The sequence below is a fragment of the Cryphonectria parasitica genome (genome assembly GCF_011745365.1).
Source record: "Cryphonectria parasitica EP155 unplaced genomic scaffold M406scaffold_3, whole genome shotgun sequence".
Lineage (NCBI taxonomy): Eukaryota > Fungi > Ascomycota > Sordariomycetes > Diaporthales > Cryphonectriaceae > Cryphonectria > Cryphonectria parasitica.
This window is the reverse complement of record NW_024468911.1, coordinates 4638064-4654869: the sequence shown is the minus strand read 5'-3', so window position 1 is coordinate 4654869 and position 16806 is coordinate 4638064. Positions and strand designations below refer to the sequence as shown.

At 54.5% G+C, this 16806-nt stretch overlaps 5 protein-coding genes across 5 annotated transcripts; 3 read left to right on the top strand and 2 right to left on the bottom strand.

Annotated features, from left to right (window-relative positions):
* Positions 1-1831: 1831 nt before the first annotated feature.
* On the top strand, positions 1832-4438 carry M406DRAFT_329049 (uncharacterized protein; the record flags this gene model as incomplete). Its single annotated transcript, XM_040920387.1, has 1 exon — positions 1832-4438. One exon carries the CDS (start codon positions 1832-1834, stop codon positions 4436-4438), a length of 2607 nt encoding a protein of 868 aa, XP_040778965.1.
* On the top strand, positions 4406-5090 carry M406DRAFT_102200 (uncharacterized protein). Its single transcript, XM_040914995.1, has one exon. It carries the CDS (start codon positions 4464-4466, stop codon positions 4809-4811), a length of 348 nt encoding a protein of 115 aa, XP_040778964.1. The 5' UTR covers positions 4406-4463; the 3' UTR covers positions 4812-5090.
* Positions 5091-5438: 348 nt separating this feature from the next.
* On the top strand, positions 5439-7059 carry M406DRAFT_350852 (uncharacterized protein). The gene is made up of 2 exons (XM_040922578.1): positions 5439-6218; positions 6333-7059. Exons 1-2 carry the CDS (start codon positions 5550-5552, stop codon positions 6552-6554), a joined length of 891 nt encoding a protein of 296 aa, XP_040778963.1. The 5' UTR covers positions 5439-5549; the 3' UTR covers positions 6555-7059.
* A 752-nt stretch (positions 7060-7811) lies between these two features.
* On the bottom strand, positions 7812-8304 carry M406DRAFT_234495 (uncharacterized protein; the record flags this gene model as incomplete). The annotated part of the gene is made up of 2 exons (XM_040915983.1): positions 7812-7988; positions 8149-8304. Coding segments are annotated over 2 exons (333 nt in total), but the record flags the coding sequence as incomplete, so codon positions are not given.
* Positions 8305-11037: 2733 nt separating this feature from the next.
* Positions 11038-12739, bottom strand: M406DRAFT_70101 (uncharacterized protein; the record flags this gene model as incomplete). Its single annotated transcript, XM_040925315.1, has 2 exons — positions 11038-12415; positions 12660-12739. 2 exons carry the CDS (start codon positions 12737-12739, stop codon positions 11038-11040), a joined length of 1458 nt encoding a protein of 485 aa, XP_040778961.1.
* Positions 12740-16806: the final 4067 nt, after the last annotated feature.

The following is a 16806-nucleotide window of genomic DNA, read 5'->3' as shown; positions in this document are numbered from 1 at the left end:
GCCATCCGATGAGTGGTTTCTATGAGAAGAGGATGGGCCTGCAAAGAGAGGGCTGACTACCACCACAACAAACACATTGTTTAAAAGAAACAAAGAGTCAACGTTGTCATCCACAATAGGTTTGTAATAGCTCTCGTAGCTCGCAGCTCGCAGCTCGGAGCCCGCACCCCCCAGCAGCACGTCTGTGCTCTCCCGTCAACCGGGCTTTCTTGCTGAGCTGGCGGGGCCACACGATCCACAGGCCTTGCATCAAAATCCGCCAGCCTAAACCCTGTACAGAGACCAGTTTGATCAGGACACACTCTCCAAAGCTCTTTCTCTCTCTCTCTCTCTCTCTCTCTCTCTCTCTCTCGTTGCTGTCTGAGGTTGGCGTGGTGGCTGACAAGAGCGAGAGAGAGCGAGAAAAAGAGAGAGCAGAGAGACAAGGGGCAGGGTAAGACACACAAGGATGGAGCTGGCATGCTCTGACACGGTACATGCTTGATGTATTTTGTACGTATAATACTGGGCATACCATGACTATAGAGAAAGTAGCTTGTACGGCTGTCCCGCAGTACCTTTTCGGGCTGTGGTGAACCCCAGGCAGGTCGTCATGGTACCCCGGGCCAGGCGGTCAGGGCGGCCGGTAGCGACAGCCCCATCCACCTACCAGCATTCAGCCTAGGTCACCCCCACTACCTTCAACGCTGCTGCTCCTCCCCCCCCGGTCGCGTCTTCCCGCTGCGTCCCGCTCCAGGTCCCTGCTAGAACTAACCAGGGCCAGGTCACCCCTTCCCATTGTTTTTCTTTCTTTCGTGCTCTCTCTTTTTTTTCTTTCCCCCAAAGAGAGTCAGTCCTCTTTAATTATTCGCCGTGTATGTTATGTACACCCAAGATCGATGCTATATCCCCCGATGGCCCAGTTCTATATGCTATACCTTGTACTGTACACGCATTATAAACTCTCCTCCCGTCTCTTTTAAAGTCACAGACTCTCCTTCTCCATCAGCCAGCCGGCGATCCGTGGCCCTGTGCAGCTTGTCTCTTCCATTCCTGCACTTCTTCTCGGAGGGGCCCTCCTCTGTTTTCACTTCACACCAAAGTTCCTAATTTGAAGGGTAAAAAAACCCTAACGACCAACCCTGCCCTCGTCCAGAACGGAATCAACGATTTCCCTCCCTCTCATGGACCTGGTCAGACGTGGACTGCTGGCTCTTGTACAACCACCACAGTCAAACTTATTTCCGCATCCGTGAAGGGATTGTCTGAAACATCTTTGTCCCCGGGTCTTGATGTGTTTATTTCAGTATTCCCTCTCTGACACCCTGAGCTGAGGACGCGTGCACCGTATCCGGGGGGACTTGCCCTGACAACCCGATCCGGACCTGGGTTTGGTCTGAACCCGATCCTGTCGCTTTCGTACCACGACACCTGTCTCGTCACTCCTTTTTCTAAATCCAACGGCGCGTCCAATCGCCTCTTGGTGATATTACCAACGAAAGAAGAGAACAAGAGGAGAACGCCCTGGCGAGTCTCGAACACAGTCTCTCGTTCCTGCACAGATGGTGGATCTTGTCAGCTTGACTTGAACTTGTTTCTTATTCTGCGTCACTCGCTTCCGTCACATGGGAGGCCAACCCTCCTCGATGATCAGCCGCTGCACAGCTCTACGATCTTCCACAACGTACTGTCATCTCCTCACTGATTATTTTCCCCCGTTTGGATTCACCGTCATATCACGGGTGGATCTATCCGTATCTGGCCTTGGGAGACGATGAACGAGGCAGTCCTGTCGACGCCACCAGAATACACCCAGCAGTCCTTCCCACAACCCACAAAGCTCACACGCAAAATGAGGCCGCCGGACCTCGAAATTAAGGCCACTATGGACAATAGGCAAGCCTTGCGCGGCGACAAGAACGCCAAGGCCGCAAAGAGGGAATCGAGGCTGACTTTCGGGAGGTTATTTGGGCGGCATAAGGTGGGAATGGAGGTGGATGCCGTCAAGGGCGGCACCCGGGAAGCCGGCGAGTCGTCCAAGAAGCCGGAGGTGGGGAGCGAAACGATCGGCGGTCTGCCTTATGACCTGCAGCCCAAGGCGACACAGTCGGACATGCAGCTCGCTTCCACGAGGGAACAAGAGGCTGCCCTGCACCCAAAGACCGGGGGCCTGAGATCACCACCTTTTTCTCCATCGCCCAAATCGCCGGCCTTGCTTCCGAGTGGCAAGAGGAGAGGCTCCCTTGCTACTACTCCCACCACCTTATGGGACCGTGTGCCGCTCTTCCAGGCCTGGCCACAGGCCATCCGCACCGCAACGCTTCCGGCCTGCGTTCAGGCCGACCACCTCCTCAAGATGCACAACAAGAAGGAGACAGCGATGACCACCATCAGCCACCCCGACCTGGGCGACGAGAAGACCATGTTCGCGGAGATGGCGAGGCCGAAGAAGCACAGGCACGACAGCTCTTCGTTCAAGCTCGACTGGACCAGCAAGATCTACATGCTGGTCACCTCGGGCTACCTGCTCCAGTACGCTGGCGACGGACCGCACGACTGTCTGCCGGAGAAGGTGGTCCGACTGACCAAGGATTCGGCGGCCTTTGCGAGCGATGTGATTCCTGGGCGGCACTGGGTATTGCAAGTATCTTCGGTGTTTGAGGACGGCGCTGCTCTCATGAGCCAAGACACCCGGTCGTTGCTGGGCAAGTTTGGACTCCGTGAGAAGGAGAAGCGGCAGGCTTCCGACTGCCTCATGGTGTTCGAGAACGTCACAGATATGGAGGGCTGGATGGGTCTCCTGCGGAAGGAAATCGAGGTGCTCAGCGGCAAGGTGCCCGTGACGGAAACGGGCAGGCCGAAGGTGGATAACGACCAGACTCTGGTAGGCACTTCGCCGCGCTCACCCGTCTCGCCCATGCAGCGGACACTGGCCTTCCAGGATCTCAATCGATTTACGCGCAACGGCAGCATGCCAGACATCCGGTGGAATGCGCCAGCGAGCTCCGAGAGCCCAGACTCCAACCTCGCCGCGACCTTGGCCGAGCTCACACCTGACCATGTGGACAGCAATTCCGCCACCAACAGCTTCGTCTCCCAGGATGGCCAACAGCTAGATGCTCTCAGGGATAGCTCTAACCGATACTCGTTCATGTCGATCGCACGGACGGTCGTTACATCGGACTCTTCAGCGTGCAATTCGCCCATCCGCGACAGTTTCGGCAGCGGGAGCCAAGGCAGCCACCCTTCTGCTGAGGATGCTACGCCCCTGGCTGACGAGCTCAGAGATATCCGTCTGCGACCCAATGCGGCCGAGATCGAGGACCGGCGACAATCGTATCGGACATCGAACATAATCCTGGAATCGGGTGGGCAGTACATGCCCCAACGACAGCACTCGTCCCTCTCGGCCGTGCAGGAGCCACCAAACTTCAGCCTCCCCAACGCCGCAGCACGTCGTCGTGCAGCCAGTCAGAACGGCGCCGACACGATGCACGGCGTCACTACTCACACGACATCAAACAACAGACCCCCACGAAGACCAAGGAGGCCGCCGCCCCCAACGCTAGGCTTCACCCGGCCCCTGTCTGTGGTGGCCGACTCTCCTTCTCCATCCAGGTCGTCGGCCCACAGTTCTTTCAAGACCGACGACGATAATTGCCTCTTCTCACAGCCACCCGACAGCTCCTCGATGCTCACTAGCTGGGCAGCCGAGAATGGTCGCCTAGAGTACGACCTTTCTTCATCACAAGCATCGAATCGCACATCGATGGCCCCATCGCTTCAGGCCCCGGTCCAGACCAGCCCCCGCAAGGCAGCCAGCACGACCACGCTCCGGCCAGCACAGCATTCTTCTCTCTGGGGCGATGGCGCGCCCCAGTCGGACCTCCCCTTCCGCGCCATCGTCCACCAGGGGCCCCCACATGACAGCAGGACGCTGGAAGTTGTGGCAGAGGTTCCCAGGAGCATGGGCTCGGTGGAGGACTACCCGGCGGTGCCCATGGCGGTATCCCCACGATCTCGCTCACCGATTCAGCGTGCCATGGCGGCACAGAAGCGGGCCAGCGTGTACAGCCTCACATCACCTACGGGCTCTTCTCGGCGCGGGTCTGTCTATAGCGTCGCCGGCCAGTCAGTCACGCACTCTGACCATCTCGACGAGCTCTTCCGCTCCCGTGCCGCCTCGCCGCCGCCACCATCCAGGAACTCGCGCAGGGAATCTCTCCTGTCCATCCCGGGACACTCGCGAAATGGGTCGAACGGGTCGGCCAAAAGCTTCCTGAGCAACAGGCGCAGCATGCCGCATATGCCACAGCCGCCAGCGCAGGGCCTCGTGCTCCCGCCGCTGTCCGCCCCGCCACCGAATAAGGCGCTGCCACCGATCCCGACAAGGAAACCCAACAGGAGGTCTGGAAGCATACCTCCTCGAATCAGCGTGGGGATAGGTGGTGCTTTCTGACGCCCCGTCCCCATTTTATGTGTGCATGTGTGTTATGTGTCTCAACGACAGATTCTTTTTTCCTTTTTTTTTTTTTTTGGTAGCTTATCTCGTTATTTATTCATGCACGGAGCGTCAAAATGACAGTCTGGGCTGGGTTCCTGGACTTTGGTCTCTTTTTCTTCTATTATTTCTTTCTTGGACGGTACCTACTTTACCTCCTGCGCTACTGTGTAGTGCTGTTCTGTTCTGTTCCCTTGAATCTCTCCTTTGTCTGGCCAGGTTCGGGAACGGTTATAACGGGATGGACAATGGATACGGATGGGACGAGACAGGAGTGAAATTGGCGTTTTCAAAGATGGGAACGGAAACACCACGCTTGGGTGAGCATTGATGACAGGGTTTTCCATTGGCCTTGGAGCATGTCGACATGTCATGTGATGAACGCATTATGGGAACGACCGTAGGGCATTGCATTGCATGGCATCGCATTGGCTTCTTGGGATTATTATCATTATTATTATTGGGATAAAAGAAGGTCAAAACAGGACCTGAGGGGCTTGCACGACAGCTCCTTCTGAGCGAAGACGAGCCTTGCTCTACAGGATGGGATACGTACCTTGTTCGCCTCGTTTACTGAAGGCTTGGAACGTAATCTAAAAGTCTGTTCAAGTAATCTTGCTTGGGTGTGAGATTTTTCAGGTGTGAGATGTGGCAGCCGTTTTATGATCATGAATCTTGTGTCCGTCAATGTATTCTGTTCCTGGTTGGGGAGGGTGACAAGGCATGATTCCCGCCAGGGTCAAGTACTTATCCAAGTAGAAGCAGTTATTGGCGTGCCTTGCTTCTACCCGCTCATGAGGTGTAGCCCCAATGACTAAGCGGGAAGCCACCTCTTGGGGTCAAACCCACGCTAAACACCCTGGCCCCACCACAAAAGACTGTCCCATTTCGAGCCTTGACGAATTTATTCTTTGCCCGCCCCCGCTGCTACCACAACCAAAGTTCCATCAAAAAACCCCCCTTCGACAGGAACAAGAGACCACCACCAACAAACAAGACACGCACCCACCCACACGCACATCACGCACATAATACAAGCACAAGCACACAAAAAAAAAAACCCCCCACGATGGCGACTGCTACCAACAACGCCCGCGACTGGGCTGACGACGACGACAACGAGGAAGTGCCAACCACCCTCCCCCCCGACGAGACTATCCAGAACCGCGACGGAACCAAGACAGTCATCTCGTATCGCATCGACGACCAAGGGCGAACCATCAAGACAACCCGTCGCATCCGCATGATCACGCACCGCGAGGTAGTCAACCCGCTCGTCGCGATGCGCAAGAAGTGGCCCAAGTTCGGTCTCTCCGCCAACGACGGCGCGGGCCCGGCCCCCGACACCACCTCGGTCGGCGAGAATATCATCTTCCGGCCCAGCGCCAACTGGAAGCAGGAGGCCCAGAACGAGGCCAACGACCCCAACGCCCAGAGCCTGAAGCAGAAGCTGGCCGGCTCGAAAGTCAAGTGCCGTATCTGCAACGGCGAGCATTTCACGGCCCGTTGCCCCTACAAGGACACCATGGCTCCCGTCGGCGGCGAGGCGGACGTTGCTGCGGGCATGGGTGACGAGCCCTCTGCCGGCGGCGCGAGCAGGGCTGGTGAGGGGGAGGCTGGTAAGAAGGGCAGCTATGTCCCGCCTGCTCTGCGGAAGGGCGGTGCTGGTGGCGAGGGCGAGAAGATGGGTGGCAAGTACAGCGACCGCGACGACTTTGCCACACTTCGTGTCACAAACGTATGTTTTCTTCTCCCTCATGGTCCTATCTTACTCTTTTAGTGCTCGTCACACCGGGTTTGGGCGAAGATATTATTGATCCGTAATGCTGACTTTTCGTCTTTTCTTTCACAGGTCTCCGAGATGGCCGAGGAGCAGGAGCTTCGCGATATGTTCGAGCGCTTCGGCCGCGTCACCCGCGTCTTCTTGGCCAAGGACCGTGAGACCGGTCGTGCTAAGGGCTTTGCTTTCATCAGCTTCGCGGACAGAGATGATGCTGTCAAGGCATGCAACAAAATGGACGGCTTTGGATTCAAGCACTTGATCTTGAAGGTGGAGTTCGCTAAGAAGGCCTAAGGAGGAGGCAGGCCGGCAGGCAAGCAGGCAGGCCCGTTTCATAAGGAAAGCTAAGGACTATGCAGCGCCTCTCTGATCGTTCACGTGGAGCGCATGACTTGTTTGAGCATGCGCATTTTTGGGCCCGTGAGATGACCGCTGGTACTCGGCAGGGCTCCACAGTCTGGAGCTATAAGGGAATCAAAATAGATGGCTTGGATTTGGGGGAATGCAAATTATTCATGTTTGAATCAGTTTCTTGCCTTTTCCTGCCAGGTCGAACTCGGGAAGTCAGAAAAATGTTGTGACTGCTTAATGGCTTAACTATCTATCCCCACTTGAGATCATATCATAGCGAGACTGAGGGCAGCCGGGTCGTCTTGCTCCTGGAATTTAACCATTTCTGATGGAAGGGAGGTGTACCAGCGAGTACCATGGTATAACTTCACGACATATGTATGCATTACGGATATTCGTTGTCATTGGAATTATCCTAGTGGTGGTATTATCAACCATTATCCTCCCTTCCTCCCGCCACGTGAACAATCTATTTATCCATGACCATCTTTTGTTCTCTCTCACCTGGGATATCACTGACAAAGAAGAAGACAAAGGAAAGAGAAGAAGAGAGAAAAAAGAAGAGAAAAAATAGAAAAAGGGGGAAAACTAAGCAGTTATGACGTGGGAAATAATTCCCTCCTCAGGCCTCCATCCCCCCAGAGCCGTACGTTGCATATTCTCTTCGTATACATGAATGACCTTCCGACTGACTGACCAGTTTCTTTTTCTGAGAAGGCCTCACCTTTTTTCGTTGTTGATGAGGCCTGATTATTCCGGTCGTTATCGTCGCTTCGTCAGGTCGTGGAAAGAGAAACAAAACTGGGGTAAAAAAAGAAATAGGAAAGAAAGAAAAAGAAAAAAAAACCCATGAGTGAGAGTGAGAGTGAGTGAATGAGTGGAGGGGTGTTTTCCCTGGTCAAATCCAACCAAGTCGCAAAAGACAAAAGGAGAAACTCGAAAAACACAGAAAAGGCCAGCCTTCACGTTAAGGGGGGCAGGTATCAATCTCGTCGCCCCCATTTTCTTCCTTTTCGATAAAGGCCTCAACAGGCCCAGACCGCCACACCGACGTTTTTCTTTGGGAGGGTGAAGAAGATCCCCCACTGTGTGCAAGATCCATTAGTTCTCGTCACGCTCACCATCATTGTCACCACGGTGATCGGCACCCTCGCGAATGGTCTCGCCGCCGTCCTTCTCCAGCATCTCCCTGTCCCGCCGGAGCTTCTCCTCCAGCTTGCGCTGCTTGTCGGCGGCCCGCAGCCTGCGCTTCTCCTCGGCCTGGCGGGAGAGACGGTCGTTCTTGTCGCGGAGGAGATATCCCGCGCTCTTGAGCACGCCGAAGCTCATCTTGAAGCCGGTCCAGGTGTGGTGGAGACCTTGTCTGAAGTGGGATTTCTATGTAGGGGGATTAGCGAGGATGGTTCTTTTTTTTCTTTGTTTTTTTTTCTTCTGTCTGTCGCTCCTCATATATCAAATGTCACTTGAACAGAAATACACAATCATCTTCACCAACCCTCCCCCTTCCCGCCCCCCCCCCAAAAAAAAAACTACATACCGCTTCATGATAATTCGCCCGGGCTGCGGTGGCACGCTTCTTGTTCCTGTATTCGCGCTCCTTCTTCTGTGCGTCCTTGAAACGGTGCGAGGCGCGGCGCCGGTTGTTGGTCAGCAGCATCTCCGTGCCGGAGGTGCCTGGGCGGGCGGGCTCGTCCTCACCCCGTGCGGCAGTGGAGGAGCCTGGATCGGACGGGTCCGTGGTGGCGCTGGCGCTGGCGCCCTTCTTGGGGCCTTGGCGGGCGGCGGCGTCTGGCTTGGAGAAGAAGCTCATTGGGATGAAGATTGAAGGTGAATTGGTGATTCTATCTCTCGGTGTTTGTGTGTTTTTGTATATGTATGTATGTATGTATGTAAATAATAACCAGGGGTTTTGGTACGAAAGGATAATAGAGGGGGTGTATGGGCCTTCCCCAATATAAGACTGCAAATATATATGTGGTATGTTTTTAAAAGTGTAATATATGATCCAACGAGATCGAGAACAGACACGAACACGGCGGAGAAAAAGAGAGAACGAGGAACGAAAACAGAAAACAACAGAGAGGGCAAGAGGTGGGAGAGACGGGGACCATATGTCGCGACGACCTCTCCCCCCAGTCGACGTCCTTCGAGGTAGTATAGTATAGCAATACTCTGACTCACTCACTTTATCTTAACTCACATATAACCATGGGTCTCCACCCCCCACGAGAGCGGTGCGCTGTACGCGCCGTGCCTCCCAGGGTCGCGGTGTGGAAAATAGCAAGGGGGGCCCACACACAGCTCCCCCCCTCGCTTGGTGTATGTGTTGGCCATCTTGTTCGAGATGGGCGCGGGGAAAAGGGGACATGGATGAATGACTAAGTGAATGAGTGGTGGGAGGGGAGGAGGGAGAGGAGGGAATGGAAGACAGAGCTGGGAAGCAGTTTTGGCTGGCGGTGTATCCCTGGAATTGCTTGGATGTGGGTGATCTGGGTGATCTCCGGGATGTTCATGCGGTCGTGTGATTTTGTGAGGCAGCCCAGGCAAATGGGAGAGGGTCTCGTCAGGAACGGAACCTTTCCATAGATCTTCGATGTTTCTTCTTGGAGGGAACAAGGGTCACATATTTCGATGTTCCTCATTATAGACATGCCTGTCCTTGTAGCTGGGATGACACGGTTCCTCGATGATGGATGTGTATATAAGTTTATGATCTCTTCTGGCCGAGGCGAGCAGTCGAGGTAGGTGAATGGAGGAATTGGTAGGGGTGGGGGCATGTTGAATGGTAGATTTCGAGAGACAGAGCTAGTGACGAGTGAAGGAGAGAGCATGAAGATGCCAAATGAAGGCGCTGGTCAAAGTTCTTACACGAGAGAGAGAGAGAGAGAGAAAGAGAGAAAGAGCCTAGCAGGAATGGGCATATCCTTGTCAGCCCTATGGTATAGCGCGCCGGTATTATACCCAGCTAGCCTCGAGATCATCTTATCTACTTTATTCTATCATATCTTCCTGCTGTGGGCCTCTTTTTCGATCTGTTGCATTGCTGAATCTTTTTCTTCTCTCTTCTCTTGTTCCCGAGGATTCCTTGGAAGTACTCTGCAAGTGTTTCGTGCTCTGCATCATGAAGAAGAGGACGAATCATTGACTGCTGACGGAGCCTGTCTTGAAAAGAGAAAGAGGTGGGAGGTGCTTTTTGCATCAAACCTCCTTTTGGGCGAGATCAAAAGACTTGATGCTCAAGACAGATCAGAAGGCAATGACTAGCAAAGCATTGAGAGACAATTATGGCCCTCACTGTTGAAGTAATATTGGGCGTGGTTGTGAGAGAAACATCGCTACTGTTTCCGTATCGCATGTCTCTAATGATAAACTCCCCCCCCCCCCCCCAACCCGATGAAATGTAGGCCGTCATAATCCTTAAGCCCTAAAGGCAACCTTCAACCCTACTTACTCAGGAACCGTTAAAACAAGAGAAAGCAAAAAAAGTTTTCAGTGCTCTGGAAGTATTCATAGGATTTATAGAAATGGGAATTTCCGCCAAGTGTCGTCATGGTCTGGTGTAGGTAGATCTCTGAGCAAGTGTGCACCGAGAACATGACTGTGGACGAGGCAGCAACCGAACCCGTCCAGGGGCAGCCCAGTCTACCGATCTGCTAGACCGTCAACCGTTGATCGGAATTAGTCTTGGACCAGAGTCTCAGCCATTTCAAGTCTCTGCCGCTTGCTCATAAAAAACTTGTACAAATGCGGACTGGTCCTCTACTGCTGCTGCCCTTTCCTCTTTCCCTACGAGACGAGTTACTCCTTCCTCCACTGCAACATCCTCTACCCTCTCTCCTTCTCTCTCTTCTGCTCTTTCAGTTGTCGCCTGCATCCAGCTCCGTCCCTTCTTCTCCCACCCCGCTCTTCTTTATGGCTCGCCTCATTCTTCCATTCAGTCTCCTCAACCCCTCACGGGCCTGCTTTCCTTTTTTTTTGACGACGATATCATCGCCTATCCTACGGCTCGTATATGAGCCAGGCCTTTGCCCCTTTTTTTTTCTTTCCTTGTCCCATGTGACTCCTTGACTCGCCTTTGTGTTCTTCTTCCAATTGGAAATCGATGTCCTTTGACCCCTTCCAGATCACCCTCTTGAAAATGTCATGACGGCACTCACATCCATTAACGTGAAGCTGAACCTTGGATATACAGTCCCTTCCCTTGATAGACGAAGAAAGACACGAGAAACATACCTACGCCGAGGGAAGGGGAAAAGAAAAAAAGTACCGCTAACACCACAGGGTAGGAGAAACCACTACCACAGTTGTTGACAAGCTTGTCATCAATAGTTAAAACGGAGAACGAGATACAAACTGGATGTCAGGAACAAAGCGAAAAGCTCTGTTGAGATTACAAATGTAAACCAACAAAGAAGCGGTCAAAGAGCTAGACCAAAGACTCCTGGATACGTTGCAATCTTTCGTCCAGCTGGTTCATCTTCGCATCCATGCCGTGCTGCATTCCGTCGATCTTTTGACCTAGCTCGGTAACCCGGCTCAGGACTCGGCTCAAGAGAACGTTCGTGTCGAGGGAAGATGCCTCCTCGTCCTGCTGCGGGCGGTCGATGTCCATGGGGCCGCCGCACCGTATGGGGAGGTTGCTCGCGGGGACATCCCCTCCTGCCCCTGGCACGGCAGGGGGCACCATCAGCTGGAGTCTCTTTGTTGGCGGCGGGTAGCTCATTTCCTGCGAGGCCCTCTTTGAGCTGCCCTCCATGGTGTGAGACCCCGCGCTGAGCGACGGATACGGGTACTGTGGCGTGGTGCGAGGGGTGTCGGCGGACTCGGACGGCGTCGACACGGGCGTGTGGGCCACAGGGGTGCTGTATGCCGGCGGGACCATTTTAATGCCGCTGCTAATGGATCGTGTGTGTTGGTGATGGTGGTGAGTATGATGGATTTGGTGTTGACGGAGCTGCTGCTGCGGGTGCTGCGGTTGTAGTTGTTGCGAGTAGCGAAGGTCGTGGCCCTGCGGTTGGTGATGCTGCTGCTGGGGGCCAAACTCCTGGTCCTGAGACCAGGGCCGCGTCGCCGGCATCTCGGGCTGGACGGGCGAGAGCACATGGATGCGACCAGGCGCAACACTTCGCAGGATCTGGTACACCTGCATACCCTCCTCATCGAGCGGCAGCACATCGTGGGGTTGGACCTCGACGACGCCCTGAACCAGTGCGCCCGACCCGTTCCGCACCAGGTGGCGCCACTGCATGATGCGCGTCGAGAAGCGTGCCGCCCAGGTCGCCTCCGTACGGGGTCCGTACACGAGCTCGTAGCGGGCCGGCGTCCGCCGCAACGTCCTCTTGAGCTCTACTAGCGTCGCCACGAGGACCTGGTGCAGCCGGACTCTCGTCTGTGCCTCCTCACCCCCGCCGCCGCCGCCGGGGGCCGGAACCACGGCTGTTGTGGCCTCCGTCTCTACCCTGGTCTCCAGCTCCCTGGTACCCTCCAGCTGAGCCCTCGTGAGCCCTTTCACCACGCGCTCGAGCGCCTCCCCGTCGGGCGCGGGGCCGTCACGCACGCGCGTGTCATAGGCGACGTTGTACTCGCGGGCGATGCAGTCCTGGAAGACACGGGAGAGCTCCTCGTCGATCTCTTCGTCGTCAGCGATGACTCCTGTGCACGGGTCGAACTCCTGCAGATGCAGGAGGAGCTGGCAGAGGTAGATGGTCTGGGTGAGGACGATGGTCTCGATACTGTCGTCCGCGCATGGGTAGCGGGGCTCCGTCAGTGCCGCAATCAACTCCTCGTCCTGGCCGATGCGCCATCTAAGGTTCTCTTGTTAGCAGGGTCACCTGAGTTCCCAAGCAGCATCCTTCTCTCTCCCACCCTCTCTCTTGCCGCCTATGGCATATTGAACGCTTAAGGTCAGGGGGAGGGAGCATGGGCATGTGGTCTGGTCCAAGTGCTCTGAGCCTTTGAAAAACAGGGACCCCTTCATGTCTTCTGATACGGGACACCAAACAGTGGATACGAGCGCCTTGTCGAGTGAGGGACGGAGCTAAAACTTACTGGATCTGCATGCACCAGGGCTCGCTGAGGCCTGGCACCTGGGACCACAACCTGCACAGAGCATTGCCCGTCATCCTCATGGCGAAGGGATGAGGAGTAGGGCAAGTTTGGCTGCCGCCGTCGGGAGGAGAAGGGAGGAGTTCGGATGGTGTCAGGGCGTAAGACCTCATGTGGGCTGGCGCTGTGTTGTCAACCAGGACAGGGGAAGTCTGGGTGGAGGAGAAATAGGAGGAGGAAGATGGCCGAAGGAGCTTATGGTCAGGGCCAACAAGCATGAGGCGGCGGTTCTCAACGTCGAAGGCTTTGGGTCAAGGAGCCGCCAGAACAGGCGGTGATGGACCTAGCCTTGGTGAGAAGAGGGGAGGGGAAAGACCCTCTGTGCTGTCCTATCTTTCACTCGTGGAACGGACACCACCTCTTACAGGTGATGTAAGGGCAGGTGGGTCAGCGAGAGGAGCGGTAGGATTGCTGGCACGGCGGTTACCCAAGTTTTCGGAAGGAGGCCGTATATACTGGTGATAGGATGGATGCTGGCCCAGAATGGAGGTAAGTGAGTGAATATGGAGACCGTAACCTGGCCTTGAGTACAGCAGGACGAGAAGAAGGAGAAAGGGAAAGAAAGACGAGGGCAAGCAGAAGGAGATCGACGGCGCTGGGGAGGAAAAGTTTCCGCTTGCGGGCCGTTCCCCCAGGCGGTTCCAACCGCACCTCGGGTTTCTGCCGGGCTGTGGCTAGGGCCACAGCGGTGCGCGATGGTATTTTTCTTAGGACCAGCTGCTGACTTATTCTTCCCCTCCTTGTCTCGACACGAATTCGGAGGCGAAAGAGTATTAGGGTGAAAGTCGAGATATCTTGGTACCCGCTCTCGAGGTGATGATCGTTGGTCCTCAGTCCTGAACAGAGCACGCGTGGGCCTCAAGAGGGGGATTAGGGACAGAAGAAGAAGAAGAAGAAGAAGAAGGAAGGAACACAAAACAAGAATTAACTACAATGGAAGAAGGACGAAAACTCGAGGCTGAAGAGCAATAGACAGGCAGGCAGGCAGGCAGGCAGGCAACGGCAGGTTCTGGGAGGGATCTTTTCTCGAAAGTCTGGACCGGACCTGTCAACAAGGCCCCTCTTTTCCGCCGAGCTGGGGGGTCCCACTCCTAGGTTTGACCGGAGTATTCGCTGGCTAGGGCTGGAAAGTCGCGTGTGTGTCTGAATGTCCTCACTGGTTCTGGAGGAGGACGACGAAGGAGCCGGTCAAGTGTGCCCTATAGTGTGGTATGGTCTGTCATGGTGATTTGGTGCAGAAGCAGGGCCGGGATTGAAGTCGACGTCAAGGCCGAACCGAGCGGGCTGGCAAAATTATTACTCTTCTACTCCTTTCCATGTGCGCGGGGGGGAAAGGGCCAGGTCATAGGGCTGTTGGGCTCCGACCGGTCAGCCAAGGGACCACCGAGCAAGCCGGATGATGAAATATTGCCTCGGGTTGGGTTCCCGGTCTGCCAAATCGACCAGCGGCTGGGAACAGGCGGGCTACTCAAGGTTACATGCCAGGAGCCCAGAGCGAGATTGGCCCTCTGCGTGCGTGGTGCAGCAGCAAAAGGGCTTGCTTGGGTTGCATGCATGCATGGGGGTCAGGGGAGCCAGGAAAAGGACAAAAAGGAAATAGGCTGGGCCATCAAGCACCTTCCTCCTCCTCCTCCTTTTCAGGCTGCCGGCCACCCCCTCCTGCCTCTCTGAACCCTCCCCTCCCTCTTGTTTGCATGCATGCATATGCTCATCTAGCTATGCAGTGTGCATTGGAACGGGAAAAGGTGGCTGGTGGCGGCTCGGATGTGATGAGAATCCCTCCCCGAAATTGTGCCCCGGTTCGCAAAACATGGACGGGGTGGGGGCCCGCGACGGCATCAGATTGATTTCCTGTTCTCGAATCTCTTTCTCTTTCTCTTCTGCCTCTCATCCTTCCAGAGTCCTCATCTCCTCACCTCCTTCGACCTGTGTTTTGTTTTTCTCCTTTTCTCGTCCTGGGAACAGCACGGCCTGCAGTCTGCCGCCGCCGTGGCTTGTAGTGTGCAACGGCCGATCATGTCTGCTTTATAATAGGAATATCACCTGATGGCGCACGCATTCTACCAGTCAGGGTATGGTTTCTGGTCCACGGGTGTATGCGCATAGGTAGAGCTTGGCGGGTGAGAGAGGGAAGAGGCTGGTAAGCCACACGGAGTAAGGCGAGTGAAGTGACGGCATCCTCCGTGAGAATGTGACGCCGATGTTGTCCCTCTTGTCTCGGAAGCCGGCAGCCTCCCCCTCATCCAAGAGAGGAGCTGAGCCGGGGTCGTGTTATGTCGAGCGGGAGGAGTTGGGTCTGGGGAAGGTCGTGCCGCGGGCTGACTGCAGTGATGCCCAACTTTCCAGCCACTCAGCTACTCGGTCTCTTTCTCGTTCTGTCTAGGAATGAGGAAGTGGAAAACGGGGGAAGAGAGATAGGAGAGACAGAGAAGGGCGTCGCATGAGAAGTAGCAATTCACACCATACATGTACGGCGACAGTCTCATCTGACAGTGCTTACATCTCTCTAGACCAGCCCACCACTCTCTCGAGATCTGTGTGCCGTTCAGATTTCTAAGATTGATGGCTATTTCGAATCTCACCAGATCTCTGTCATTTTTATGATGATCTCTACTATCACCATCACACTGTATTGTCACCATTCTCACCACCGCCACCCACTGCAGCCACTGCTGCCACTACAACCATTACTACCACCGCATTTTCCATCACCAGCCACTGCTACTATGGTAAGTAGTACTTGGACAGCAGAAAAGGAATAAGAAAAAATTAGGTAGTCATAAATCAACGTGCAGATGCAGCTGCTGAAGACAGCCCTGCGCAGAAGAAAGATCATGCCCATGGTTGGACTAGTCCAACACTAAGTGCCGACAGCCATGCAAGCCAAGTCCATGACTGGCCAGCACGATTTGCTCCCTCCAGCCCTTCACCGGTCCTCACTAGAACGCACTTTATCCTAGATTACCACTCAGATCAACAGGGCATCTGCATGCATGTTTACTTATGCCCTGCCACGTCGTTGACCCCGCCCATGTCGGATACACGGGACCCCACCAAAGTCGTTCCCAGGTTCTGTGCCGCGAAAGAATATATCTCCTCTGGTGCATGTACCAGAGTTTATGTGCCTTGCTTGGCACCTGACCAATCCCTCCTCTGGATTCCTCTCTCTTCTGTTGTGCTTTTGTGTGGGAATACTTTACGGGCGGGGGACCCTCTCTCTTGGACTGAACCCCAGATGAAGCCAGTGTGTTTTTATGTTTCTCTTCTTCTTTTCTTGCCAGAACTGCTAGGTCCCACTTATGTGGTCCTCATCTCTTCCTCTGGCTAATGCGATAACACATACAAAACCCACACCCCCCCTCCCCCCAAATGACATGTGACAGAGGATACAATATAGCAACAACAGTACGGAACAGAACTTTTTCTAGTATAGCGCTACATTGAAATACTCACCTCGTATTTCTCGGACCAGATAGACCCTGGTAAGACTGACGAGATGATTGGTTGGAAAGGGTAATTTTTTTTTGTTGTGTTTCTTCTTCTTTTGGTTCCCGTCGGCTTTGTGCAGTCTCGCGTTTTTTTGTTGGGGAAGGCCAGGGGGTTTTCTCTCCCCTCCCTCTCCCCTTCTCTCTCGTACCCCCCCCCCCCCCGGCCTTCCCTCAATGATGCAAGTTCGATTCTATTGTATATTATTTTATTTCATGTCTCTTTTGTTTTGTGTGTGTGTCTCTCTTTCTCTCTTATGTCTTTTCTTCTTCTTCTTGTTCCCTCTGGTGTGCTGTTCCAATTGGAAGCAGCAAAACAGAGAAAGGGAGAGTAGAGCCTGAATAAATTTACCGTGGGGTACTAGTACATTTTGTGTGGTAGTGCATGTGAATGTATGAGGGGAAGCATGTGTTCAGAGACCAATCAATTCACACCAAAGCAGAGTCACGCCATGCCAAAGCACATGGAACCTCGCGTTGCAGGCAAAAGGCACCGTGATGACATTCTATTGACTATTTCCCTTACACACCCCATGGTAATTCCTCAAGCTGGCCTGCACATGCAGCCAAGACCACGTTTGCCATCCTGGGCGGCCCCAAATTTT